The sequence below is a fragment of the Plutella xylostella genome, chromosome 23 (genome assembly GCF_932276165.1).
Source record: "Plutella xylostella chromosome 23, ilPluXylo3.1, whole genome shotgun sequence".
Taxonomy (NCBI): Eukaryota; Metazoa; Arthropoda; class Insecta; order Lepidoptera; family Plutellidae; genus Plutella; species Plutella xylostella.
Genome location: NC_064003.1, coordinates 11,165,167 through 11,192,335, shown reverse-complemented (window position 1 = coordinate 11,192,335; position 27,169 = coordinate 11,165,167). Strand labels below are relative to the sequence as shown.

Below are 27,169 nucleotides of genomic sequence, written 5' to 3'. Positions count from 1 at the left end.
TACAGTAAGGTGCAGATAAACCTGACCCCCCTCAGAAGTATTGTTAGTTAGCATTGAGAGGGGGGTCAGGTTTCTTTGCACCTGACCGTGGCCCTTACTACTACTACAACATTACTTAAGGGGTCACCCCATGAGCAAATTCAGGACTAAGGATAGTTTTCGTTCTAATTGGAAGTTCTATCTACTTCCTTCAGTTAAATTCTGTAACTCTTGTATTTCTGTGCAAATTATTTAAATATAACGACTTATAATAAAATTATTATAAATCAGACTTACCTATTACAGAAGACAGAAGTTTCACCAACCGCAATTTTATCTGCAAAGAAAAGTTTATAATTAATTAAATTGTTTTATAGAAAAAGTCTAGATTGTAATGAAACTTTGAGAAGTTATTTTCCTTTGATTACGCACTTCAAAAGCTAACTGTTTGAAACTTATTTTGTACTCGCTTTCGTTTTGAGATTGACATTGTAATATTTGTAATGTTTTACCGCGACACAGTGACATTGGTAGGCACCTAGAGTCTGGCAACGCTAACTTTTCAGTGGGTTAAGTTAAGAAGGGAGACTATTTTTTTACGTGTGGCCCTCATGGAAGTAAAAACTACTTACACGTCAGTACGTAGTATGGAATTAATAAGTAGAACACGTTCCATGGTAGCCCTACAGAGTGAGACGTAACATGTCAGAACTTTTTTTTAGTTTTGGCACTTGTTTAAAAGTAAGCATCATATCGCATGTAACATAATGCCAGTAATTATTTATTTATTAGCAATTAATTGGTAAGCTGAGTATTTGAACTATAAAATGTAAAAATGTAAATTTTACACAATAAATTGACTCACTCGCCGCCGTAATTTACAAAATACGAATCGAATTTCGTTAATTAAGTAACAAAACAAAATGTTTGTTGCAAACTTTTCCAAATTTCTGTTTTGTTTGACTGACAGACGGACGGGCGTTTTGTCATTGTTCTGAGCTGAACAATGAACGACGCAGTTGATGACAACTTGTACAATTTGTACACTGTATTGGGGGGTCACTCTATATGACGAAAAACTAAATTTCGTAGCGCTGCTGTGCGAGCCACGACTCTATCTCGTTTTATTAAAAGTTCCGACAGCACGACAGCTCTCGTTTTTCCGTTTTTCGTCAGTATAGAGTAACCCTCCTGTACAGTGTACACGTACACAGTTTGTTCCAGCGCCTGGGGCGGGCCACATAGCAAATACACAAGTTAACACTTACAAATACAACATTCATTAAATTACTTGGTGATAATGTTGCTTACTATTACAGATCGGATGATGATACAGATTACAAAGCAAGACGTAGAATGAGAAGCTGTGCGTAGAACTTTACTTTACAGGTAGGTAGACATTGTCACATACCATTTTGTCCCAAGTTGAATTGAAAGAAGATAATATCGTGCATATTATTTTTTATCTTACAATTTAAACATAAGTAAATCGACACATTAGACACACCAAAACTCCGCACTTCGCAGTAAGTATTCAAGCAATCAAGACAAAACTTTCATAAAGTGCCACGCGATTTTGACGACTTTGCCAAAGTAATAAAACCGCTACGTCAGTCAGTCGCCCTGAACTCGACAATTTATGAGTACAAGACGTCAGGTGTTCACAAGTAATTACTTTTCTTGCTGACGGTACCCGTGAGATATTGTTCTGGGTGCCACGAAAGGTGTATTTTGTGCTAACATGAATTTACTTATAAATACCTAGGTACCTCTGTTATTGGTTTAATTTTATTTCAGGCACTTTTTTCTAGTCAGAGGTTGAATTTGGATTTAAAGTATAAACCTACACTTAACTGTAATCCACAAAACAAGGGTGGCTGACCATTTTGTGGAAAAATAATGAGAAACGATAAAAAATTACACCCCTTTATAATATATTGTGAAATTTTCACACGAGCAACCTTTTTATTTTGCACGGCCACAGTTAAGGATTTATTATGAACACGCAGAGACCTTGTTAATTTTGAAACCTTATTTAAAGTTCACCTTTACAGACCTGAAACATTTATTGAGCTCTAAGCTGAATAAGTAGCTTATGTTCCCTCGTTTAGTTATTATTAGTATAAAGTTCTGAATTCTGATATTTCTTATTGATGCACTATGATGTTACCTTTGTCAAAAAAAGACAAATTAATGCTTCAGAATACCCAAAAATAGTACCTAAACTATTTCTAATCCCCAAACTTTCGTAAGTATTATCTAGTTTCATTAATCACGGCGGCGAGGTGTTGTACGCGCGTCGACGTGTCTGTCTGTCTGTCAGGTAGATTTATTGCAAATTACCACGAACCCGGCTGTGTGGGGAATAGGGATAGGTGCGAATTGGGATATCGACTCAACTAGACATATTCTAGTGGAGTTAAGTTAGCTTCAGCGCTTGCTGAATTCAATGTGCTACTCTGAAACTGATTAATTATGCGAGGAAAAGTTTAGCATCATGTATTGTCGAATTTTCGCGCTATTGCTTTACAGTTTCATTGTTTCAATCATGAGCGAGTATGTTATTGGTATACAAGTCTATTCGTATTTTAATACACACGACACGTACTTAAGTATATACGACTATACACACTTTAAACTTTATTAAGTAGATAAAATCAAAATCAAATCAAATCAAAATATATTTATTTAAAAACATGTAACATTATACAGATCTTATATCTATTCATTACATCTAAATACACTTTGCCTTCATTGGATCTGGTACTCTGTCTTCTAAACTAGGACAGGGTCCTGTATCTTAGAAGACAGTTTTCCAGTTACAGGAGCTTTGTCGGTTGATACGCGTGTATCATTTCATAGGCCTAAGTTGTTGTGATAAAAAAATAATAATAATAATAAGCCTCGCTATTATTATAATTCGCTGGCCTGAGAGTGTTGTATGACTAAACCCGAATTTGGAAGCACTGTGATATAATAACTCTCATTTGACAATGTTTAATCTGACGTTAGCCATGCTCGGCTCACCAACGTTCGTAGCAGTGACAGTGCCGCCCGTGATTGATCCAATTTTAGTTCACTGACCAAATAGTAAAACGCGAAGCCTACGCCGAAGCCGCTGCTAAAAAAACATACACAGAGACGAATTGCAAACGTCCTCCTTTTTTCGAAGTCGGTTAAAAAAGCGGGCCAACGTCAACGATCGTTAACTCATCGTCTCTGAATTTGATGTGTCAGTAAAGTCAGTATATTCTTCAGTTTCTGTTATAGATAATTATATGAGATTTATTATTATATAAATAAACTGTGGAAAGCTATAGATCGCATCCAGTGGCGTGCTTTGGGAGAGGCCTAGGTCCAGCATTGTACTGCTATAGGCTGATGATGATTATAGCTGCCTATTTACTTTTGTTTCTCTTTGCCACTTTAGTGCCACGAACAGACTAACAAAGTTAAGCCCTCCAGCCCGCTATAGCCAGACGACTTTAGACAGGTACCTTAGTGGCTTGATGAAGAAGACAGACAGATGATGACGATTCTCCTTCACATCACCTGCAAACTGTATACATATACGATAAAGTCTTTTTTTCTCTCATAAACTCGTATATGAGATAAAAGGTGTAAAACGGAGTTCTTAAACTTTTATCTTCTCCTTCAGTATGTGTAAGAGGTTTTTTACAGCCGGGGCCTGGCTGAAGATTTTACGATTGGAATTATCTTGCATTAAAAGTTACCTGGCCATGTAGATTACGCTCGTTGTCATAAAAACGGACACTTTCATCTAAGTAATTAGTTAATTACCGAATTAGAGATAAGATTCTGTGGAAAATGTACCTTCCGATGTGGTACAGGGCGAAAGACACGCCTCTACAAGACAACATAAGAGTCTTGAGGGGGTAGAGAGGTGGATGTGGTTTGTACTCGTAATGTAGCTAACGAATATTCGCATGAAATAAATATAAGTAATATTGCTTCCGGTGTTTCCTTATAGATATCTAGAAGGGTTTTTGATAGACATTAATCCGTACCTATAATATTATTACACCCTAACACACATACAGTCGTTGACGTGTATAACAGGTGGCGAAGGATGGCGAAAAATATAGACGGCAGGCACATTCACTTTATTTTATTTTCGGGCAGAGGTTCCCCTTAACTAAATGTCTAGGTGACGGTGCAGTAAAGAGTGAGGCTCTCTCGGCCCTTACATCTAGTTTTATAAGAACTCCCAACAATTTGAAAAGTATCGTAATCTAAGCGGAAATGGAAACGCTTACAGTATCTGGATATTCTAAATATTAAAATTATATAATCCAAAACAACTCGTAAAATCATAAATTATTTAGATTATAATTACCTACTACATATTAATAATATTTTTAAAATGGTTATTTTAATTAAATAACAAAACTTGATACTTAATTTAACTGTTCCGGTAGTATAATGGCGCCACTGTCGCTAGTGCCAAAATAATGTAATATTATAAAGCTATTTATAACTGCATATTAATAATTTCGGATATAAATCATATTATATAAACCTTAACAATAATTTGATCAACATATAAACAATAATTCAAATCCCTACTAATATTAAATGTACATCCGGTAGTGACGTAGTGACTACTGCTGGGATGCATTCGCTAACACTCGGCCATCCTGGAAAGCGCGTGTCCCACGTCGCTCGGGCTGCACCCTGGAGTCTCCACCGCTGCCGCTGCCTCCATTTTGTATCTGAAAAAATAATAAATTCAGGCAGAAAATTGGTCGTCGAATAAAATATAAAGTGGGGTGATGAAGTATACTTATATTATTGAAAGTGAAGCAACATCTCGTTCCTCAAGCGAATGGTAAGTTTAGTAAAGTATAATATGTATATTCTATTGCTTTCATGTCTACATTTTGTTCAAGTCACACAGACTTATTTTTTATTAGTACCCCTCATTGTTAAAACATGTCACACAGACATTTTTCATCTCATGGACTTATTGGCTGTCACACAGACTTTAAATAACTCCTAGCATTGTCACACAGACTTTGTTGCACCTAGAATTGTCACATAGACCCATTATTATGTAATACACATCATCACACACCATGTGCTTGCTTCTACGTGTCACATAGACCTTAAGAGCTAAGTATGTTTAAAATCCGCAAGGCGCCATGACGTCACACAGACTAGTTTTGTCACATAGACTTAGGTTAGGTAACGGTTATCAATAATGCTATATTTGTTTTTAATTGCAGTTTACCGAGTTTACCGCATAAGAAGATCTTCGTGGAGTTGCAAGTATTCAGCCAGATAATGTACCTACTTATATCCATAATATTGTTTGTACTGTTTACCATATGTTCAAAATACCAAGACTCTGTAAATCATTATTTCTATTAAACATACTATTTGGCCTGCTTTTAATTTCATACTCGCACACAAGATATAAGTTAAAAGTTAGTGAATCAAGCATATAACATCATAATTATTCGACATAATTTTGCAAGTTTCCATTTTGATTATGAACAGTCTATTTACAGGATTAACTTCTACTTATTTATACATCATTAACTCTCTAGCAAATCTATTAAATCATCTCTATCCACATCTTTATCACTAGATGAACAGCTATCTGCATCGGAAACACATGATTTATATGGTCTTAATACTTCACCCCGAACAACTGCACTGAATTTCTTATATCCTTTCATCCCTTTTACACTACATATTGTATAACGATCTATGTTTGGTTCTGCTTTGCATACCCTGTACGGCCCGCTGTACGTTTCAGTTTTTGTGAAACTTTTGCTGTCGTTACTCTACTAGCGCCGCCTTTCCACAAAACTAATTGACCTACTGTGTATTTTTTGCACTTCTTACGGGAACGATCGAATCGACTTTTCATTAGTGTCATATTCCTATCAATACGTAACTTTGCGTTCTCTCTCCTATCTTTTAAAGCTTCCTCTTGAGAAGTAGGCCTATTAGTAGGGTAGGCCGGCAAACGGGAGTTTTCGTGTCCGAACATAAGTTTGAATGGGGGGAATGAGGTAGTAGCATTAGGCGTATTGTTGATTCCCTACACAATATCAGCAAGTTTTTCGTCCCAAGTACTCTCGCTCTCCGACATTGTATTGAGACCATCTATGATAGTGCGGTTGACACGCTCAACTTGGCCATTTGACCTCGGACTAGCTATAGCATTGAGTATGTGTTTAAATTGGGTTTCTTCCGCGAACTGCTTAAAATAACGACCCGTAAAGGCCTTTCCTCGATCTGTAATGACTCTATTTGGATTTCCAAACATTGTAATAATTTCTTTCATGTGTTTTACTGTTTCTATAGAGCTGCAGTTTCTGACAGGTCTTGCGAACACGAACTTTGTGAAAGAGTCTATCACCACTAAGATGTACGTATTTCCTTTTCGAGTTTTTGTAAAGGGGCCTAAGTGATCGGCATGCAAAGTATGCATGGGGATCGGTTGTTTTTCGATTGGGTATAGCTCACCCTGCGCTCTACCATACTCTGACTTTCCATATGCGCACTGTAGACAGGAATTCAAGTATTTTCTGATAAACCGTGTCATACCCGGAAACCAAAATTGTTCCTTAATAGTTTTCTCGCACCTATCAAACCCCGGATGTCCTATTTGATCATGGTACTTCTGTAAAAGGCCATATTTTGCTAATTTTGGTATTACAAAGCGTTCTCCGTACAATGTTTTTTGGTACAAAAGATTTTCTTTCAGAATATAATTGTTGGTTATATCTGGGTTGGTTGTATTTTCTCGTAATTGGGTAATATTTTGTAAATTATCATCCTGTAACTGAAGGGTCACAAGCCAATCAGACTCATCTATTTGGTACACGTTTTCAGTGACAGGGTTCCTACTAAGCGCGTCTACGTGTTTCATTCGTTCCCCCGGACGGTACTCTATTTGCAAGTCAAAATCCTGTATAGTAAGCCACCAACGGGCAATTCGTGGTATTAAGTCCTTTTTAACCAGTGTAGAACGTAAAGCTGCGCAGTCGGTAACAACTTTTACTGGTATTCCCGTTAAATAAATTCGAAAACGTTTTAACGACTCTACAACCGCTAAAGTTTCTAACTCATAGCTATGATAGAACTGCTCCTCCCTAGTAGTAACCCTGCTAAAATACGCAATTGGTTTTAAGGATCCATCAGTCTGTATCTGCATAAGTATACCACCTAATCCTAGTTTGCTGGCATCGGTATGCAGTTGGGTCTCGGATTTACTATCGTAGATACCTAGTACCGGTCTTTCTATCAGCCGTTGTTTTAGAGTTTGAAACGCGTTTTCCTGTTCTGGACCCCACTGCCACTCTACGTCTTTTTTTGTCAAACGCGTCAAGGGTAGAGCAATTTCAGCGAATCCGCGGATAAATTTGCGAAAGTACGAGGTTAATCCAATAAATTGTCTGATCTCGTGGACATTTCGAGGTTGACGATACTCGGAAACACAATTAATTTTGTTTTGACCTGGTCGTATAGTACCTTCAGTAATTTCGTGACCTAAATAGTTGACACTAGTTTTTAAAAACGAACACTTTTTTAGGTTCAATTTTAAATTGGCTCTTTCGAGAAGTTCCAAGACACGTTCTAATAATTCTAGTCCTGACTCTACAGTAACGGTTGGTAGCATGACGTCATCAAGATACGTTGATACGTCATTTCTGACGTCATGTAGAGCTAGACGTATTAATCTAGAGAAAACTGCGGGAGCTAGACCAAACGGCATTTTAAGGAATTCATACTGTCCCGACGGTGTAACAAACGCAGTTTTAGGTATTGACTCCTCTGATATTTTGACTTGGTAATAACCTTGGGTGAGGTCCAAGGTCGAAAAGTAGCATTTTCCCGCTAATTTCGTAACTTGGTCATCAATATTTGGTAACGGATAGCGATCTTTAATAGTTTGTGAATTTAGTGCTCTATAATCAATGCAGAGCCGGTAATCTCCATCTTTCTTTTTTACAAGTATAACGGGACTTGCATATTCAGACATCGACTCACGAACAATTTCCGAATCGATTAAATCCTGCACCTTTTCATTAACTATTTCGTTTTCTTTATGTGACAATCGATATGGCTTAAAATGAACTGGTTTGTCGGTCGTTGTCTGAATTTGCATCTTAATTAGATCCGTGTAGCCTAAGTCTTTCGTATCTTTGGCAAACATATGACTATATTTACTAAGCAAGGTCAATAATTTATCATTATCTTCTCCTGAAAGTTCACCTATGTCAATTTCATTAGGATTTAATAATGGTACGTTACGTGTGGACTTTGTTTGTAATTCAACAGCCATGACGTCGCGAAAATTATCAGGAACCAGGGAAACAAGCTCGGCTCGGGCCACTAATTTATGGGCTGGTAAAGATATGACCTCATCACTTAAGTTAATGAATTTTAAATATCCCTCGATGCAGATAACTCGCCCAGGTATAGCATAGCACATCTGACCGTTATGAACATATATCGAATTAGTCAGAAAACAACAACTATTGTCATTACATTCAATATCTACGAATACGTTAATGTAACAGGCGCTTTGAGCTGGTATTTTAACATCACACTTGAGATACACGCAATACTTTGAGTTGAAATCATTGTCCTCTAGTTTACAATTCATAAGACAGTTTTCTACCTCCTTAGTTTGTACGAACTCTACAGTATTTTTGGTAGTGACTAGACTAATACCGGGTTGATTGATCATAGACTGTCCTATGATTAGATCTATATCTGATAAATCGTAATCAGTAATTTCAACTTCTCCACTTAAGCAAATATCATCTATTGATACATCTATGCGCGTTCTGCCTAAAGATTTTATATGAGCACCCCCAAATCCTCTCATTACTATATCCGATGGAACGACATTAAGATCTAGCATTTTGGCTCGCTTTGATGTAAGGATATTCAATTTACTGCCCGTATCAATGAATGCTAATAGAACAATCGCACCAATGTAAACTAGTCGTTTATAGATGTCCTGACAGGTACTGATAGTTGTAAACATAATACGACTCACCCGTGATGTCGCCTGCTGCACCGGTGCCCGAGATGAACTTGGGGCGGATGCAAACCAGCAGGTAGCAGAGGTGTGGCCGGCCCGCTGGCAGGTGTCGCAGCGTTGTTGAGTCCGGCAGTCCCGTGCGTCATGACCCACTCGTCGGCAGGCGTAGCACCGCTTCACTCCAGACGGCTGTGATGTTGCGACATATACGTCAGTCGCGCCTCTTCTCCACGTTGACCGCCTGGTTGATGCAGCCGCTTCGACTTTTCGGTAGTTTTCTAGTGACGACAGGTAGCCGTAATAGAGAAGCTCGGGTGTTTCGCATTGATACGCTTTAGCATTAGCGCGCAGTTCCACAGGCAGACCACGAATAATGCACGAGATTGCACTTTCACCTTCTATTTCACACTTTTTGAGGAGTGAAACTTTGTCGTGGAAATAGTTTGTCATGGTTTCCGTGTCTCTTTTTGTTCTGGACAACATGGCCTCAAGACGATCCACGTAGTCGGTTGATCGTGGAAATGCAGTTCGTAGTGCACTTTTCCAGTCTTCCCAGCGTAGATTATAGTTTTCTAGCTCGTCATACCAACGTCGAGCTGAACCTCGCAGGCGGAGTTGCATCACGAACTGCTTCTCGGTCGCGTCCCATCCGTAGACGTCTCCCAGCTGGTCGATCTTGTGTAGCCAGCTACTGACGCTGGTGTTGCTGTCTTCTGGTCGAAATTTTGGGACTACTTCTGCGTCGGCATGTGTGACTCGCCGTCTTTTCGTCGGAACAGGCATGGCGTCGTTGGAAGAAAAAAAATTTTCTTCGTTTTCTTCGTCGTCGGTGGTGGACACGTGGCTGATTGTCCTCTTCTTCATGCCCAAACCAGCAGCATATGGGCCGGACATCTTGGGCTCATCCCACTTCTGAGGTATAACAGGTGGCGAAGGATGGCGAAAAATATAGACGGCAGGCACATTCACTTTATTTTATTTTCGGGCAGAGGTTCCCCTTAACTAAATGTCTAGGTGACGGTGCAGTAAAGAGTGAGGCTCTCTCGGCCCTTACATCTAGTTTTATAAGAACTCCCAACAATTTGAAAAGTATCGTAATCTAAGCGGAAATGGAAACGCTTACAGTATCTGGATATTCTAAATATTAAAATTATATAATCCAAAACAACTCGTAAAATCATAAATTATTTAGATTATAATTACCTACTACATATTAATAATATTTTTAAAATGGTTATTTTAATTAAATAACAAAACTTGATACTTAATTTAACTGTTCCGGTAGTATAATGGCGCCACTGTCGCTAGTGCCAAAATAATGTAATATTATAAAGCTATTTATAACTGCATATTAATAATTTCGGATATAAATCATATTATATAAACCTTAACAATAATTTGATCAACATATAAACAATAATTCAAATCCCTACTAATATTAAATGTACATCCGGTAGTGACGTAGTGACTACTGCTGGGATGCATTCGCTAACACGTGTCCTCCTTGAGCCTTGAAACATCTCGATCATCCCAACTCGGCCACTCCAACTTTATCGTCTAAATAATCTTGTGGGGATGTTTCGCAGTTAGTATGCAAAGCGAGCCCCAGCGGGCGACGGCGTCACACTTTCAAAGACCCAATGTAAGTTTACCAACTTCATCAAACGTGGATAAATCGACAATTACAGTAACAGCTGTGTCCTGGTTTAATTTGAATGTGTTAATCATAAATTTCGCACCTAGGTATTTAATTATGAAAAATTACAATCAAATGAGGGAAAAGCAATGATTTCAAAAGGAAGGATACGCCCGTCAAAAGAAAATGGCACCCGCGCGCTGGCCCTAATTCATACAAATTATGACAGATTTATGAGATTTTAGGGCCAACGCGAGGGTGTCATTTTCTAGGGCGGTTGGGCCTGTCCTTACGCTAGTAATATATAAGTCAATGGGGAAAAGTTGCAAATTATGCAACACTGAGAATAAGCGTACAGTTCTCCCATATTAATAATGCGCATGCAAATCTTCGCAAACTGTCGTATTCCCGGAAACACCCGAATCAGTGCCTTAAACAAAGCACTTGCATTTTGATCCTTGTTCGAAAGAAATAGTAGTCAATATCATGTGACACATAATCGAAAACAATTTGGGCGGTCGGTGGCTGTCACCGATCAGTCAAGGGTCTCAAGGTCAAGATCAATATTACTTTTATTTATCAATATTACAGTTTATGGCACAGTGTGGGCGCAGCACGGCGGCAGCGTAGGCACTGAAAGCCTTTTACAGCCGCGTGAGGCACTCGGGGCCGCTGAAAACACGAACCGCTTATGCGTGTGAAGTACCCCGGGTGACCTTGGTTCACAGCTGCCGGCCGTGCACTTGCCATAGTTTTAGTTTTTAGTTTTTAGTTTTTATTTATAGTCAGTGGCATCATAAAGGGAAGCGGCTGAAAATCAGCGCGGTAGTAGGTAATATATTATCTTCTACCGCCTTAGCTGAGCCGCCGTCCGTTTCGGTGCCAGACAACGCACACATATCCTCTCATCTATTTCTTTTGTTTAGTCATAAGGTCTTTGTGTTCATTTATTACTGTTTTTCATTATGTTTTCTTTTTTTTTCTGTGTGTGTGCGATGGCACGGAATAAACGTTTTTATTATTATTATTATTATTATTATTTTGTGGAATTACAAAGAGCTGCAATTACACATCGTTCTTGTTATTTTTTTCAAATGTGAATTTAATTTCAACTTTAATTATTTTTGACGATGCCATATTATGAGGCACATTTAAGAATAAAATATGCGTCACATTGATAGACTTCACTTTGCCAATAAAGCCACACCCAAAAGACCAAGTTTGTAATTGTAATATTATTGTGAATGATCAGCGCTGTAAATACTTTTGAACTGAGATTTTAATGTAAACATTTTTATTAATGTGAAATAATCAGTGCTGTAAATACTTTTGAACTGAGATTTCATTTTTTTTATATAAACCTGTGTTTGAAATCCATTTCTCCTTATAATATAAACCTTGTGTTATTCAAACCTTCTTTCATCCATCTTTACATCAGCTTCAGTAAGACACTTGAAAAGTACCTACTGTAACATTTTCGAAGTAAATTTTAATATTATGGAAAATTATGAATTATCGAATCAAATTTCGTTACTGATAAATCAATTATCTCTTTTAGCACCAATTACATAATTCTACTAAAATTTCATTAAGAAAATGCACTTAACCACTCTAAATACATAATAGTTTTCTAACGCTCGGGAATACGACCGTTGCCGAACAATGACGAAGATTTCTATGTGCATTATCAATTTTGGGGAACTGTACTAAAGTAAATAAATAATAGACCTGGATTTCTCTTTTGAAACCATTTATGCTATAGGTATTTGTTCTGATTCATATATGGTAATTAAATCACATTAGACAATTACATCTTTACACATTTTATCTACATTTTTGCTACCTCTTTTACTCGGTATATTTGCATGTCAACGTCAAATGTGGCCTTTTATGTATTGTATACATAATATTACATATACCTACTATCAGGGGTATAATCGTGACAGTTGTGACATTGCGAAAAAGAGACGCTTAGCTACAAGCGTAAGAAAGAAACGTTAAGCTGTAAAAGTTTTTGTCCTTTTTGCTGTGGCGCCTGTTTACGTCAGATCTCTTTGCCAAACAATGAACACTATGCCAAACAAAGACTGACAGTTAAAAACAATATTGGAAAAAAGATGGAAAAACTGATATTATTGCATAAATGGTTATTAGTTAATGTTTTTTAAGTGCGTATGGGGTTTTAAACATTAAATTACTAGTGTGAATCATGGTTTCGTGTAGCATATTAGGGTGTAAAGGGAATAGTGCCCGAAAAGACGATGGGATATCTTTTCACATGTAAGTGCATAATAAGTCCTCTTGTAAGTTTACATACATCACAGTACTATGTATTGGGTTGATTTTATTATAAAACGATACCCATTTTAATACTGTAAGGTCTTTTAACATCAATTTTATGTTAAAATTAAGAGTTACCATTCATTGACAATTCGCATGGTGATACCAGCTATTGAAAATTGATTTTGCCCACATAAAATATATTATGTAGAAAAATTATTAAAAATCGTAAAGTACTCATGAATTCGATACTACTAGAGAGGAAAAGGCTGTTGTCTTATAAGGCTGGTAAAGAGTTATGAGCTGTTGATTTTTTTGGTGATAGATATAAGTATTATAAGATGCGGAAGCACTTATTTCTCGAGAAATATTTTTTTGAAATCTTTTGATTTTCGTCAACTACGCTACGCGATTATGTTATATGTGTGTTAAGTATATTTATTTATTTAATATGTATGTAAGTATATTATCTATATAATAGGCCGTGTATTTATTTATTTAATTAATTTTATTGTAAATATATACTTACATGTTTCATTTTAAAATGTTTTCTCCATTCCATACTTCGCTCACGATTATAATGTTCACCCATTTATTTAGGTTTCCGAAAGAACAACAAACTTTAAAAAAATGGATAGAAGCTACCGGTCGTACGAATTGGGAACCGAATAAAAATTCAAGATTATGTTCGGCACATTTCGAAGCGGATTGTTTCAATCGGACAAAAAAAATTACATATTTAAACCCATTAGCTTGTCCAACTAAATCCATACATAATATGAATGTAAGTAAAACAATAAATTTTAGTATTTTTGTTTTAACTAAATACTTTGCGATGTACGCAGAAGAAAGGCTTTTATATGAAATCAAAAGTTACCTAAGTAGGTACCTAGGTACTCACATCTTTATAAACATATTTCTTATAAAATCTGGCAAGACGACATGAAATTAATTTTTATTCCTATACATTCTTCAAGGTATTGAAAAGAAATATGACTCCATCAAATGAAGATAACATTGATATGACTGCATCACAGGCAAAAAAAATAATGCTGGTTAGTACATAATATATAGTTTGTTACTGCAAATTACCCCTTTCTATCCCTACTCCCTCCCTCTTACTATCTCTGAACAAAACTGTAATTTCCTAGTGCTATAGGGTCACATTGAAGAAATATTTTTAACTAGCTATTCCCGCGAGCTTCGCGTTGCCTTAAAAAGTTTTCCCGTGGGGATTCCGGGATAAAAAGTAACCAATGTTATTTTTTAGGGTCTAGACCATACGTAAACCAAATTTCATTCAAATCCGTTCAGTAGTTTTGGCGTGAAAGAGTACCAGACAGACAGACACAGTTACTTTCGCATTTATAATATTAAGTTAGGATTAGGATTAGGATATTATAATAACATACATACATATATATTTACGGGCGCGTACCCGACTCCACCGCATCTCAAAATCCTAACTAATATTATAAATGCGAAAGTAACTGTGTCTGTCTGTCTGTCTGTCTGTCTGTTACTCTTTCACGCCAAAACTACTGAACGGATTTGAATGAAATTTGGTATACATATGGTCTAGACCCTGAGAAAGAACATAGGCTACTTTTTATCCCGGAAATCCCACGGGAAAACTTTTTAAGGCGAAGCGAAGCGCGCGGGAACAGCTAGTACAATATAATTTTATTATATAAAATTACAGATCTCGACAACAACAAATGATACACTGGAAGGACTAGAAATTCAAAAACTTAAAATAGAAAATAATAAACTTAAATCAGAAAATCAAAAACTTGAAAATAAGAACCGATATGTAAGGATAATTTATATTCATCTTCTATTTCCCATCAACTATTTTTGCCCGGTTTAGGTGCGTAAATTCTTCTTAGTATGTCGGTGATAAACACTGAAACCGGACTAGAGTTGGTCATCGTGGTGAGAGGATTAGCCAGTTATTAGTCACTGACTGCCAAATTTCCCCATATTTAGGTTTTATTTTTTTGTCGGCAACATCTATGGTTTGAGTGAGAAGGAGAATAGTGGCACGGCGATTGTGAGTCTAGTTGTGGTTGGTCTGAGCCTACTATAGTGTAGAACCTCAAGTCTACAAATAGAATGGGTTCAGGTAACTGAACAGCTAGAGTATGTATTTAATCCGACAGAAGCCAAACATGTGTACAACTAACGTAGGTATTACGAATTAATTTAGTGAAAAACCGAGTCAAATTACCGACTGATAGCTGAGTATAATGTTTCTGATACAAATGAAATTTGTTTTTCATACAATAAAAGTTTAATTAATACATCATTAAACATTCAAATAAATATCTGTGAGTAATTGTATGTTGTATTTTTTTCTGTAAGTAGGTACAATATTATTTGAATTGATTAAGTATCTAATTGTTTAAGTATCATATCAGGTACCAAACATTGCATAATGCATAAGTAGATAATGGGCCTTTACAAAACGTCGCCGGTTGATAAGTGATAGGCTGTCTGCTATAATAAGCTACAACTTGCCATAAACCGGTCCAAGTATCAGTGAACGGCTGGTAAACAGATAATGAATATGACCAACTCCTTAGTACGGATCGCGCCATACATTCAGCTCCACGACTGTTTGACCAGTGCTAAGTTCAATTCAATTTCTTAAATCATTTTTGTCAGAGACCTTGAGGATTTTAAAGTGAGTAGACAGTTTTTTGTTCGTTTTTATTACAAAATAAATGTTTGCTAGGCTAATGTTTATAAGTACCTAGAATAGGTTTTGCTTTTTAACATATTAAATAAAAGCAGTAAGTAATAAGTAATTTATAAACAAAATATCTCATTTTTCTACATTTGAAAATCCTGAAAGTCCTTCTATTTTATTTATTCTGTAACTTCGTAACTAAATTGACAACAGTGATCTCGATACAGCAGATAATATGGCCTGTAAGCTCAATTAGTTAGCCCTTAATTAATCGCAGATTATTATTTGCCGTAACCACCGGTTAACCTTACATCTGCTTGTGTAGACGATTAAGTAATATCACTAGTAAGTACGAGGTATCACTTATGTTGTGGTCATGCAAGGTCCAAGGTTCAAATACCGGCTTGGTTTGTATTTACATAATATCAATAACATCGTTTAACGTTGTTGTGATGATAATTTTTATCATTGTGTCGATAAAACAATCGTTGTTTATTTTGTGTGTGGTATAAAAACAAGATAAGAAGACGTCTTTTTGTAATCAATGATCTATAGCCTACACTGAAAGTTTATTGCATTTCATTATACGCAGTCACAATAAAAGACAAACCGCGGTTATTTTTAACCGACTTCAAAAAAAGGAGGAGGTTCTCAATTCGTCGGGATCTTTTTTTTTTTTTTTATATTTTTTTTTATGTATGTTCACCGATTACTCCGCCGTTTATGAACCGATTTTGAAAATTCTTTTTTTGTTGTATTGAGTTGAGCTCCCAGGTGGTCCCATTTTTTTTTCAGAATTTTATCTCACCCCCAAGGGTGGGTAAAGGGGTAAAAACAGGGTATGAATTTCAATTTTGGGCACATATTAACCGATTCTAATGAAATTAAGAACGTAAATATAGTTCTTATAAAAAAAAAATATGATGGTGACCTTGAGCTGATCTGATGATGGAAACGGAAGGCAGTCAGGAGAACTCCTCAACGGTATATAGCAATTACTTCGTGTTTAGGCTTGAATGATTCGTATTGATTAGTAGGACTTTTTGGTATCATTTGCACCTTACTTTTGATTGAAAATTATTACAAATAAACTAAAAACTATTAAATAAAATAATAATTAAAAAAATTAAAAAACCGACTTCAAAAAACCACTAAAATGTAAGAAATAATTTAAGGTTTATACAAATTCTACTCGTATGAGACAGTACAAATATACCTAAGCAGGAACTGTTCTTTTTTGAAGTTGGTGCCATATTTCTTCAGATTACTTTGTACTTTATAAGAAAGCCTAATACAAACCGCGGTTATTTTATTAGGCTTTGTTCCCAGTTGGAAAACTGTAATATGCCTGCTAGCTTAATCTGCGGCGAACAGTTTGCTAACTATGAACTCAGTCTTCTAGATGTTCTGATTCAAATGTATCATATTCGGTAGATCACACGGAGAGGCTCTTTGCCTCCTCCACCATCTTTTCCTAACCCCTCGTCCTGGCCTCCAGCTATTAAACAAATCCGCAATAAAACTCAAAGTGAATGTGAGAGCGAAAGACGAAGTCATTGGTATACGTGCAGCATGGAAGTACTTCCATGAGACGTGCAGTGACAATTCAGTCCATCATCGGCCACAGCGCTAGTGTTGCAAAAAAACAATCACTTTTCCTTTCCTCCACGTTGTTATTAATACTGACTCCCCTGCACTAGATGGCGCGCGTGCAGACGGCGCAGGGCTGGCTGCAGGGCGAGGAGCTGGAACAGGTCGGTGGCGAAGGCTCCTACTTCAGCTTCAAAGGCGTCCCGTACGCCGCGCCGCCCGTGGGGAAACTTAGGTTCAAGGTGCGTAGTAGCTCATAAAAAAACAGTGATTTGTTATGTAAAAAACTTAAAACTTCACGAATTTAAGTGCTGCGGGCCGTGACCGATGACTTGGATGGCCTTAGACTAAACAATTGTAGTTTGTTTCGGTTATGGAGATCCATGTATAAATATAACTGTATAAGTATAAATCAGTAGGTATAGGTACTTTAAAAACATGTTCCTGCTTTTAGAAAATAATATATTTATGAGTAAAATAATAAATAGTTTATCCTTAAAATATATTCTGTTTTTATTCCAGGCCCCACAACCGCCTCTGCCCTGGGACGGAGTCAGGAAAGCGACTGAACACGGCCCCGTGTGTCCACAGAATGACATCTTCACCAACACGCTCCTGCCCGGCAGCGAGGACTGTCTCTACCTCAACGTCTACACTAAGAACCTCAAGCCCAAACAACCCTTAGCGGTCATGGTGTTCATACACGGAGGTGGATACAAGAGTGGCTCAGGAAATGAGGAGCATTATGGACCGGATTTCCTCGTCCAGCATGAAGTGGTCCTTGTAACCATCAATTACAGACTTGAGGCTCTAGGTTTCCTCTGCCTGGATACTGAAGACGTGCCCGGCAACGCAGGCCTAAAAGACCAAGTAGCAGCTTTGAAGTGGGTGAACCAAAATATCGCAAACTTCGGTGGAGATCCAAACAACGTAACAATCTTTGGAGAAAGTGCGGGCGGTGCGTCCACAGCTTTGCATGTTTTGTCACCGATGTCGAGAGGACTCTTCAAAAGAGCTATTCCCATGAGTGGGGTGCCGCTGTGCGACTGGTCCCGCCATTACGAGCCTCGGCGACGCGCATTCGTGCTCGGCAAGGACCTCGGCCACCACACTACAGATGCCAACGACCTATTAGACTTCCTACAAAGCGTGCCAGTTGAAAAACTCGTTGATGTGGCTCCAGCTGTCTATGGCACAGAACTTGTGATCAACAATATCGTCAAGATGTTTCCATTCACTCCCGTCGTCGAAAAAGATTTTGGCAAGGACCACTTCTTAACTGAAGATCCAGAAAAACTATTGCAAGAAGGAAAAGTGAATGAGGTCGATGTAATGATAGGCTACACAAATGAGGAATCTCTAGTAGCGATCGGCCACTTCGAGGCAATGATGAAACACTTCGACAAGTACGCCGAAATGTGGGTTCCAAGGGAGCTGCTGTTAAAAGTGACTCCGGATAAAATGCTGCAGATATCTGATAAAATACGCCAGCACTACATCGGTGATGAAATCCTTGGATACAACAACATCAGAGGCTTCCTTTCTTTCGTTACAAACTCTTGTTTCACGTACAACATTAACAGATACGCAAGTCAGCTCCCTAAAGTAGGCAATGCGAAGAGGTATTTCTACAGATTCTCCTGTGAGAGTGAGCGCAACATCTACGGCAACCAAGGCAAGCCGTTCGGGATCACCGGCGCCGCGCACTTGGACGATCTGGTGTATTTGTTCGATCCCAAACACGCGAAGTTGCCGATCGACAAAACCGCCAAAAGCTACAAATTGGTAAACTTTGTCTGCACTCTGTTTACAAATTTCGCCAAATATGGGTAAGTTGCAGTTGCGGTTTTGTTTTCCGTAAAATATTTTAATTAATCTTCTGTTGAAAATGCAATAACTTTTACGCGTAACTCACTGAATAATTCTGTAAACCACTGCATTACTATAACCATGTTAAAATGTAACGTAATATCATCAAATCAGCTCAGCTCTTGTGTTTGTCATAAGTTTTACCTAGTTTAATGAATGTTTAGAAAGGAATGTGACACATACATAAAGTATTGTTTGACGGCGTCTTGGCTTAACGAAAAAACATGTAGGACAATAATAATATACACATTCACTAACCAAAACCCGATTGTCCCCAGCAACCCTACTCCCACCCCCGTCCAGGGCGTCACCTGGCCGCAGTACGACCGGGGCGCGCGTCTCTACGCCGACATCGGGGACGCGCTCACAGTCGGCGCCCGCCTCGATGCAGACGTGCTGGAGTTCTGGCAGGCCATCTATGATGATGTTAATAAATAGGCTGGCTTGAAGACTGTGTACTGTGTTGAGTTTTTATTGACCTTTTAGTGAGATTTATATAATTTAGTTAGAGAATTTAACAAAAAATCTTAAACTATTATCTTATATAATAGGTAGGTACCTACCTACCTAGTCACAGCTGAGCAGGTTAGGAACAAAAGGTTTCATTTATGTACATGTTTCCGGTTTCAAAATAAATCCAGTCAATTAATACTTAGGTACTGATTTATCTTTCTCTATGAAAATTACGGTTATTGCTATAGATTGATAGATAGACAAATAGATAGAATAGAATAGAAACTCACCACAACCAGCTACCTCCTTTCATAAATTATATTCACTCATGCCACAGGTATCACCAGCTACCACCAGTATTCACCAGTGAGCGGAGTATGGAATTTTGATAGGTAAAGAGGCATGGTTCCATTTTAACCGTGCGGAGATAACAAGTGTCAAGACCGGACGCATAGTCGCCGTGTCGGATGGGTATTGTTGTTTATACCTTTTATTTATTTGGTATTGTTTTTGATATAATACCTACTTTACAAAGGCCCGCTGCTACTTAATTTTTATCTTTATTCATACGTCTTAAGGGGCAGACAACCCACACGTTCCCCAATACTAATTTAACAGCAAAACTGTAACTGATAAATAATTTAAGAGGATTTTTATTATAACATTTGTTGGTATTCTCATCAAGACGTCAATTATAAAATTATCATCAAGCCCAGAGGGTCACTCTCTAAACCGCAGAACGAACGAACGGGAAGTCACATGGAAGCTATTATGTTAAAGGATTGTTGATGTAATGTGTGGTGGTGGCAAAGCATATAAATTATGCTGTAAGTACTTAAAAAAACATATTGCTATAGAAAACATATTTTTACCATCTGTAACAATAGTAAAAAATTCACCACTACTTTATTATCATTGGAACAACCGGTTTTGTTATTGATTTATAATTCTTATATATTCAATCATAGATTTAATATATAAATAATTCATATTACCCCTTAATAGTTAAAAAAATAAATTTAAATCATTTGGTTGTGGTTTATTGTATCACGAGCACTGAATAAGTTGCGTATTAATAAACTATTGATGTCGATTCTAAAGGCATACAAATTATTTTTTGCATAAAATTTTAAATTTTTCCACTGACAAATGAAATTTACGGCAACATCTATAAAGTTTATGTGCGTAAATTTGATGCCTTCAGAATCGCTACCATTATCTAATTATCTTCATGGTGATTTGCAAAACTACAATATGGATAATGATATATTGAGAACTGCCATGACATGCCAACATACAAAATGGCACTACATATTAAGTATGTAATCTGTATTTAGTCTGGTATCTTGGCGATCTTACTTACGTGTGGTGTGGCGAGATTTCTTATGTATCACATATCATATTTATTAATAAAATTATAATTCAACGACAGCTTACTTGACAATATCGCCTATTTATCAGAAAGATAAGATATAACAAACTCATATTATCATGTTTGTGTAATTGAAATCACAATTTTGAAGTAAGTATACAAAGAAGTGAATTGAGTATTTGTTCTGTAGCCGTCAGACAAACAGTTGAGAATGGTGGTGGTGAACGTTACCGAAGGAAGCTTGGAGGGAGAGTTGCTGGACAATGTCATCGGAGGAAAATATTACAGTTTTAAGGGAATCCCGTACGCCGCACCCCCAGTTGGGGACCTGAGGTTCAAGGTAGGATTTACAACTTCTGTGTAAAGAGTTTCTTATACGTAAATAAACCAGAAGGTATAGTGATAGAAAATATTGCAAGTACCAAGAAAACTTCAAAGTCTAGTATACAATAAAGAAACATTTCCTACAATTCCAGCCCCCTCAACCCCCAAAACCATGGACTGGGGTTAGGACTGCCCGGGAGCACGGCCCCATCTGTCACCAGTGGGACATGCTGCTGAAGACTATGAAACCAGGTAGCGAAGACTGTCTATACCTGAACGTCTACACCAAGCAGCTCCAGCCGAGCAAGCCGCTACCGGTCATGGTGTGGATCCACGGTGGAGCCTTTGCCAGTGGCTCCGGGAACACCGACCAGTACGGACCAGATTTCCTCGTCGACAAAGACGTGGTCATCGTCACCATCAACTACAGGCTCGAAGTGCTGGGCTTCCTGTGTCTAGACATGGAGGAAGCGGCTGGTAACGCAGGAATGAAGGACCAAGTCGCAGCCTTGAGGTGGGTCAAGAAGAACATTAATAAGTTTGGTGGCGATCCCAATAATATTACTATCTTTGGTGAGAGTGCTGGATCGGCCTCGGTATCCTTCCACCTTGTGTCGCCAATGAGTAAAGGTTTGTTCAAGAGGGCTATCCTGCAGAGTGGAGTCAGCAACGCCAGTTGGGCGACAGTACAGGAGCACAAGGAGAAGGCGAGGGCGCTGGCGCGACAGCTGGGGAAAGAAAATACGGACGATGATAGAGAACTTCTGGAGTTCTTTAAATCTCAACCGATCGATGTGCTTGCAAACACAAAGCCAAACATAACATTTTTTGAAAATGAAAGTCCGTGGGTGCAGCTTCATTATTCTATTGTAAGTGAAACCCAATTTGGAGAAAACGAGACATTCTTCACTGGAAAAGGTACTGATGTACTTTCAAACGGCATACACGAAGGCGTAGAAATCATGATTGGCCACACGGCTGACGAAGCACTAATGTTCCTAAACTACAACTCGCCATTAGATGAAATTGTAAACAAAGTAAATAACTATTTGGAATCTTTAGTCCCGAGTTCACTGAAATGGCACGTACCGATCAGTAAGCAGCTAGAGATTGCCAGAAAGTTCAAAGATTATTACTACGGAAAGAGCAGTGTTACGGTAGATAACTTGGGACCATTGGTTAGATTTCTTTCTATGGATATGTTCAACTACCCAATATTTCAGCTGGCGAGGGCTTGCGCTGGAAACAAATCTAAAGTTTTCTATTATCAATTCCATTACTACACCGAAAGAAATGCATTTGGGGTGTTGATGAATACCCAGGGAATCCTTCCTGGGAAGAATGCAGTCATACACGCAGAAGACTTGTTCTATTTGTTCAACTTTAACATGTTGAACATACCGTTCGATAACAGTAAAACGGCCATTGATACTGTTACCAAACTGTGGACCAACTTTGCTAAATATGGGTAAGTTACATGATAATAATTATCTTATTGTCTTTGAAAAAATCACATGAATCCAAAAAGTAATGAAACAATATTTACACAGGAATCCTACTCCAGATGACTCTTTAGGAGCAAAATGGGCGCCATTTACGATCGAGAAACAAGAATACCTTGAAATCAACGACAAATTGGTTTTGAAAACATTCCCTGATGAAGAAGAAAACAAGTTCTGGGATAATAATTTAATTGTATTGGAAGAGTTTTATACATTCCAAAACGCTACTTCTCCACCAAAGAAAGGTTGGTCATACACTACTTCTTAAGTCCATTTTTGTAAATTTGTATTCAGTATACAATAAAGTGTTTATAAATAAATAAATAAAAATAATGTATCTATTTACTAACAATAATAAAATTTAGCTTTTTACGTAGTTGCAGTTATAAAGGCATCTTTGTTTCTTTCCGTAAATACATAAATATTTAAGTATTTAAATAATGAAGCAGCATAAACTAACAGGTGTAACCGTATTTATTTTTAACCATTCCATTAGCTAATAACTGCCTACAACTAGGATATGCCTATTACAGTAAAATGTGGAGGAAAACAGATGCTATTAATAATTACATAGGTATGGATGTAAGCACTTGTAATTTTCAGGGTCCTTCTTGTTAAATAATCATAAAGCAATTCTGTTCTGCCTGTGTCATTTATGAAAGTACATAACATTTATGTATAAAACAATATTATGTCCTTATATTAGCAATAATAGTAATAAAGCACAAATAAATGGCAATGATATGAATTATGTCACTGATCTGAGCAAATATGTGTGTAATGTACCTACACCTAATATAAATTACAAAATTAATTTAAAATTACCTTAAATAAATAAATAAAAAGATAATTGACTGAATGATACCTATTATATAAAAGCTCAGCTTTAACCACTGGAAATTGATTAAAATACTCTCATAAGTTGAGTAAAAGTTGTATAAATGTTCTATAAAATTTGGCATGCCATTAAATTACATGACGAAGTATTTAGTCCACATAAAAAACTACTTTTCAGCGAAGCTCGGGGGGAAAAGCTAGTGTATAAAAATGATTAATGATAGACTCACAGAAGTAGGAGGTACCTACTATGTGTCGTGTAGGCTAGTTAACTATGTCACACAGTTCACACTCCCATCAAACGTTCCTTCTACGTACCATTACTCACTTCATTCGATGTTTCACAGTCGTCGTAAATGAAACGCGCGTGTTCTGGGAAATAACTAATTCATTGTGAAAATGGTCCGGGTAACGGTTTCTGAGGGAATATTAGAGGGACAAGTTTTGGATAATGTTCTCGGGGGAAAGTATTTGAGTTTTAAGGGAATCCCTTACGCTGAACCGCCCGTAGGTGATCTGAGATTTAAGGTAAGTAAGTCAATATTATTATTTTGGCACTACCCATTCAATGTATAATATTATGCTTACATGTTTAAATTATCCACTTTAATTTGTTTATTTTCCAAACACAACAACAACAACACACGCACTCACGCCTTGTACTAATGTACTCCCTTGCGGGGTAGGCAGAGGTGCATTGCTGCACCCACTTTTCGCCAGAGTGTTATGTTAGTCCCAATGTAATAGGGGGCGGGCCTATTGCCATTTTACGGGCACATCCAAGACCTGAGAACAAATATCTGTGTTTAAACAAATATCTGCCCCAGCAGGGAATCGAACCCGGGACCATTGGCTCAGTAGTCAGAGTCACTAACCACTACGCCATTCGTCGTCGTTATTTTCCAATTGTTCATTATTCCCTAAAAACTCATCCAGTGATGAAATCATTGAAGAATATCATTTGATTGCCAGTTAGATTATAGCAAGTATTGTTACTCATGCGTTGTATATCATGAGTTCTGTTTGGTGATCTTACTAAATACCTACCTCCTTCATATGTTTTTTTAAACCGAACATTTTGTTAATAGTTTATTAAATAATACGACTACTGAAAAAAACATATCTGGAACAATGCCTTACAAATCCGAATACACACTTTTAGGCACCACGACCGCCAAAGAAATGGCACGGAGTCAGGAGCGCGAGGGACCACGGGCCAATCTGCCACCAATTCTACGTGTTCACGATGTCGGTTCGTCCCGGCGCCGAGGACTGCCTGTTCCTCAACGTCTACACCAAAACCGTGAAGCCTTCTCGACCCGCGCCCGTCATGGTCTTCATCCACGGTGGGGCCTTTGTGTGCGGCTCCGGAAACTCGGACCTCTACAAACCCGACTATCTGGTCCACAAAGATGTAGTCTTAGTCACCATCAACTACAGACTTGAAATACTTGGATTTCTCTGTCTGGACATAGAGGAAGCCCCTGGTAATGCTGGAATGAAAGACCAGGTAGCAGCTCTGAAATGGATCAAAAAGAATATCCATAATTTTGGAGGGGATCCAAACAACGTGACAATTTTCGGGGAAAGCGCCGGTGGGGCTTCTGTTTCGATGCACTTGGTTTCCCCAATGAGTAAAGGTCTGTTCAAAAGAGCTATACTTCAAAGTGGCGCTTTGAATTCGCCCTGGGTTATTGTTAACGAACCTGTGGAGAGAGCGAAGGCATTCGCTCGTTCGAAAGGTAAAGACACTGATGACGTTTACGAGCTGTTGCAGTTTTTCAAATCTCAACCAGTAGAGGCGCTCATAGCTGCCCCGATAGCAATCACCTTCGATGAAGCTTGTACCGGCTTGTACAAACCAACCTTCAGTGTAGTTATAGAGAAGAACTTCGGTAATGGTAAAAGTTTCCTTCACGACAACGTTCCTGATGTCCTCAAAAACTGTATTAATGAAGATGTCGAAGTTATAGTAGGGGTGAACGGTGACGAAGGTAATATGTTGCTAGGGCTCTGCAATCTCGACCCAGTCATTGAAAACTATAACCGATTATTGCAGAGTTTTGTTCCGTTGGATATGAACTGGAACATAAATATTCGAAAACAACTTGAGGTTGGAAGAAAAGTCAAGGAATATTACTATGGTGACAAATTGGTATCTTCAGATAACTTGTCCGGTTTAGCCAAGAAGGCTGGAATGATTAATTTTGTGCACTCAGTAGTGCAATGGGCTAAAGCATGCGCTTCAAAACAATCGAAAGTATATTTCTATGTTTTTAATTGTTTGAATACTGAGAGGGCTTTCTTTTCGTCCACCTTCAAGACCAAGTCATGGTCTGGCCGCCCGGGGGTCCTGCATGGGGATGAGCTCATGTATCTGTTCGCTGGAGAGGTGTTTGAAGAGGCCCCAGAGAATCTAAAGATGGTGGATAAAGTCACAACACTTTGGACAAACTTGGCAAAGTTCGGGTGAGGCTAATAAGTATTATAAAAATATGATGTTAGATTTTATAAAACATTACACTTTACAAATAATCCATTAATCCACTTTAACAAATTTACATATTTGGAGAAAAGCAGCATAATTATGCTGCTTTTGATTAATTAATTAATTAATCTTAACCGTGGCTAGCGCTAGTCTCACCTTGGTATTTATCTTGTTCTTCAAAACTACATAACTTTATAATAAATATTGTAAAAATTTCAGAAACCCGACACCTGACGAGTCTTTGGGAGCAAAATGGCTGCCGTTCACTGCCGAAAAGCAAGAATACTTGGACATCAACGACACACTCATATTAAAAACATTTCCGTTCAAAGAAGAAATCCAGTTTTGGGAACGTATTTATGATGAATATCTGGCCGAACATAACTTTACTAAAGCTTAATTAAATTTAAATAGAATTTATAGTATTATAATCAATTGATGTTGTGTTGTAATGAAATTACTAGAACTTGAAATCACTCTCTAGCACTAATACTTTGATATATGTACTAGTTTTAATGGTTTTATTGAAATATATACGCAATTATTCACTACAATGTACGTTTTTTGTTAACTGTTTCCTCATGGGAATACAATATTTTACAACATCAGAACTTAGGTTTTTTTTTATATAATACCTAGATACTATCACATCTTCAAGCTTTCTTGGTGTGGAAGCGAGTGGTTTCGTGTCTCAGTGAGAAGAAAATAGAATAAAGTGATGATGACTATGTAAAACTATGTAAGGGCTGACATTTTATTACCCGACTGCCGAAGGAGGAGGGTAATGTTTTTCGATTGTATGTTTGTATGTATGTATGTTTGTCTGTTTCTTTGTTCCCTCCTGTAGCCTAAACGGCTTGATAGATTTTGATATATGAGGTATCGTTAGAAGCGTCTTAATTGCGCGATGGTCATAGGCTATGTGACGTTACATTAAAATGTATATAGCGCCCTCTAGAGGACATAAAGTGATGATCGAAAAAATAATACTTTTCCAACTATGCTGTGTGGGGTATCAAATGAAAGCGCTTGATTAGCACTTTACAAAAATATGCATATTGTAGGTAAGTATTTAAATCACAACAAACGTAACATTCATCTAAATGGTGGTCTATGTAC

General features: G+C 37.6%; 4 protein-coding genes across 6 annotated transcripts in view; 3 read left to right on the top strand and 1 right to left on the bottom strand.

The window, feature by feature from the left end:
• Window positions 1-27,169, bottom strand: part of LOC105380668 — a 154,383-nt gene that overhangs the window by 120,058 nt on the left and 7,156 nt on the right. The window contains exon 2 of the mRNA XM_048629413.1: window positions 277-316. The gene's annotated coding sequence lies outside the window, so the exon portion shown is untranslated. The remainder of the gene's footprint in view (window positions 1-276; window positions 317-27,169) is intronic.
• On the top strand, window positions 13,687-19,532 carry LOC105385172 (juvenile hormone esterase). Of its 3 annotated transcripts, XM_048629407.1 has the most exons (6): window positions 13,687-13,707; window positions 13,901-13,978; window positions 14,626-14,736; window positions 17,316-17,447; window positions 17,728-19,034; window positions 19,353-19,532. In XM_048629407.1, the coding sequence occupies exons 1-6, from the start codon at window positions 13,702-13,704 to the stop codon at window positions 19,510-19,512; spliced, it is 1,794 nt and encodes a 597-aa protein (XP_048485364.1). In that variant the 5' UTR covers window positions 13,687-13,701; the 3' UTR covers window positions 19,513-19,532. The 3 variants fall into 3 exon arrangements, with proteins under 3 accessions (XP_048485364.1, XP_048485365.1, XP_048485366.1); XM_048629408.1 differs by lacking the exon at window positions 14,626-14,736; XM_048629409.1 differs by lacking the exons at window positions 13,687-13,707; window positions 13,901-13,978; window positions 14,626-14,736 and adding an exon at window positions 15,438-15,609.
• LOC125488454 (juvenile hormone esterase-like) lies at window positions 20,868-23,058 on the top strand. The gene is made up of 3 exons (XM_048629410.1): window positions 20,868-21,239; window positions 21,376-22,691; window positions 22,774-23,058. Exons 1-3 carry the CDS (start codon window positions 21,111-21,113, stop codon window positions 22,991-22,993), a joined length of 1,665 nt encoding a protein of 554 aa, XP_048485367.1. The 5' UTR covers window positions 20,868-21,110; the 3' UTR covers window positions 22,994-23,058.
• On the top strand, window positions 23,065-26,623 carry LOC119692528 (esterase FE4). Its single transcript, XM_038113414.2, has 3 exons — window positions 23,065-24,090; window positions 24,725-26,031; window positions 26,270-26,623. The coding sequence occupies exons 1-3, from the start codon at window positions 23,962-23,964 to the stop codon at window positions 26,448-26,450; spliced, it is 1,617 nt and encodes a 538-aa protein (XP_037969342.2). The 5' UTR covers window positions 23,065-23,961; the 3' UTR covers window positions 26,451-26,623.

What these genes read in the sequence shown, in the direction of transcription:
- LOC105385172 (XM_048629407.1), top strand. An exon ending in TGGGGAAACTTAGGTTCAAG is followed by an intron (nt 17,448 to 17,727) that starts GTGCGTAGTAGC and finishes TTTTTATTCCAG; the next exon opens with GCCCCACAACCGCCTCTGCC. An exon ending in ACAAATTTCGCCAAATATGG is followed by an intron (nt 19,035 to 19,352) that starts GTAAGTTGCAGT and finishes GATTGTCCCCAG; the next exon opens with CAACCCTACTCCCACCCCCG.
- LOC125488454 (XM_048629410.1), top strand. Translation starts at nt 21,111, where the DNA reads ATGGTGGTGGTGAACGTTACCGAAGGAAGCTTGGAGGGAGAGTTGCTG. An exon ending in TTGGGGACCTGAGGTTCAAG is followed by an intron (nt 21,240 to 21,375) that starts GTAGGATTTACA and finishes CTACAATTCCAG; the next exon opens with CCCCCTCAACCCCCAAAACC. An exon ending in ACCAACTTTGCTAAATATGG is followed by an intron (nt 22,692 to 22,773) that starts GTAAGTTACATG and finishes ATATTTACACAG; the next exon opens with GAATCCTACTCCAGATGACT.
- LOC119692528 (XM_038113414.2), top strand. Translation starts at nt 23,962, where the DNA reads ATGGTCCGGGTAACGGTTTCTGAGGGAATATTAGAGGGACAAGTTTTG. An exon ending in TAGGTGATCTGAGATTTAAG is followed by an intron (nt 24,091 to 24,724) that starts GTAAGTAAGTCA and finishes ACACACTTTTAG; the next exon opens with GCACCACGACCGCCAAAGAA. An exon ending in ACAAACTTGGCAAAGTTCGG is followed by an intron (nt 26,032 to 26,269) that starts GTGAGGCTAATA and finishes TAAAAATTTCAG; the next exon opens with AAACCCGACACCTGACGAGT.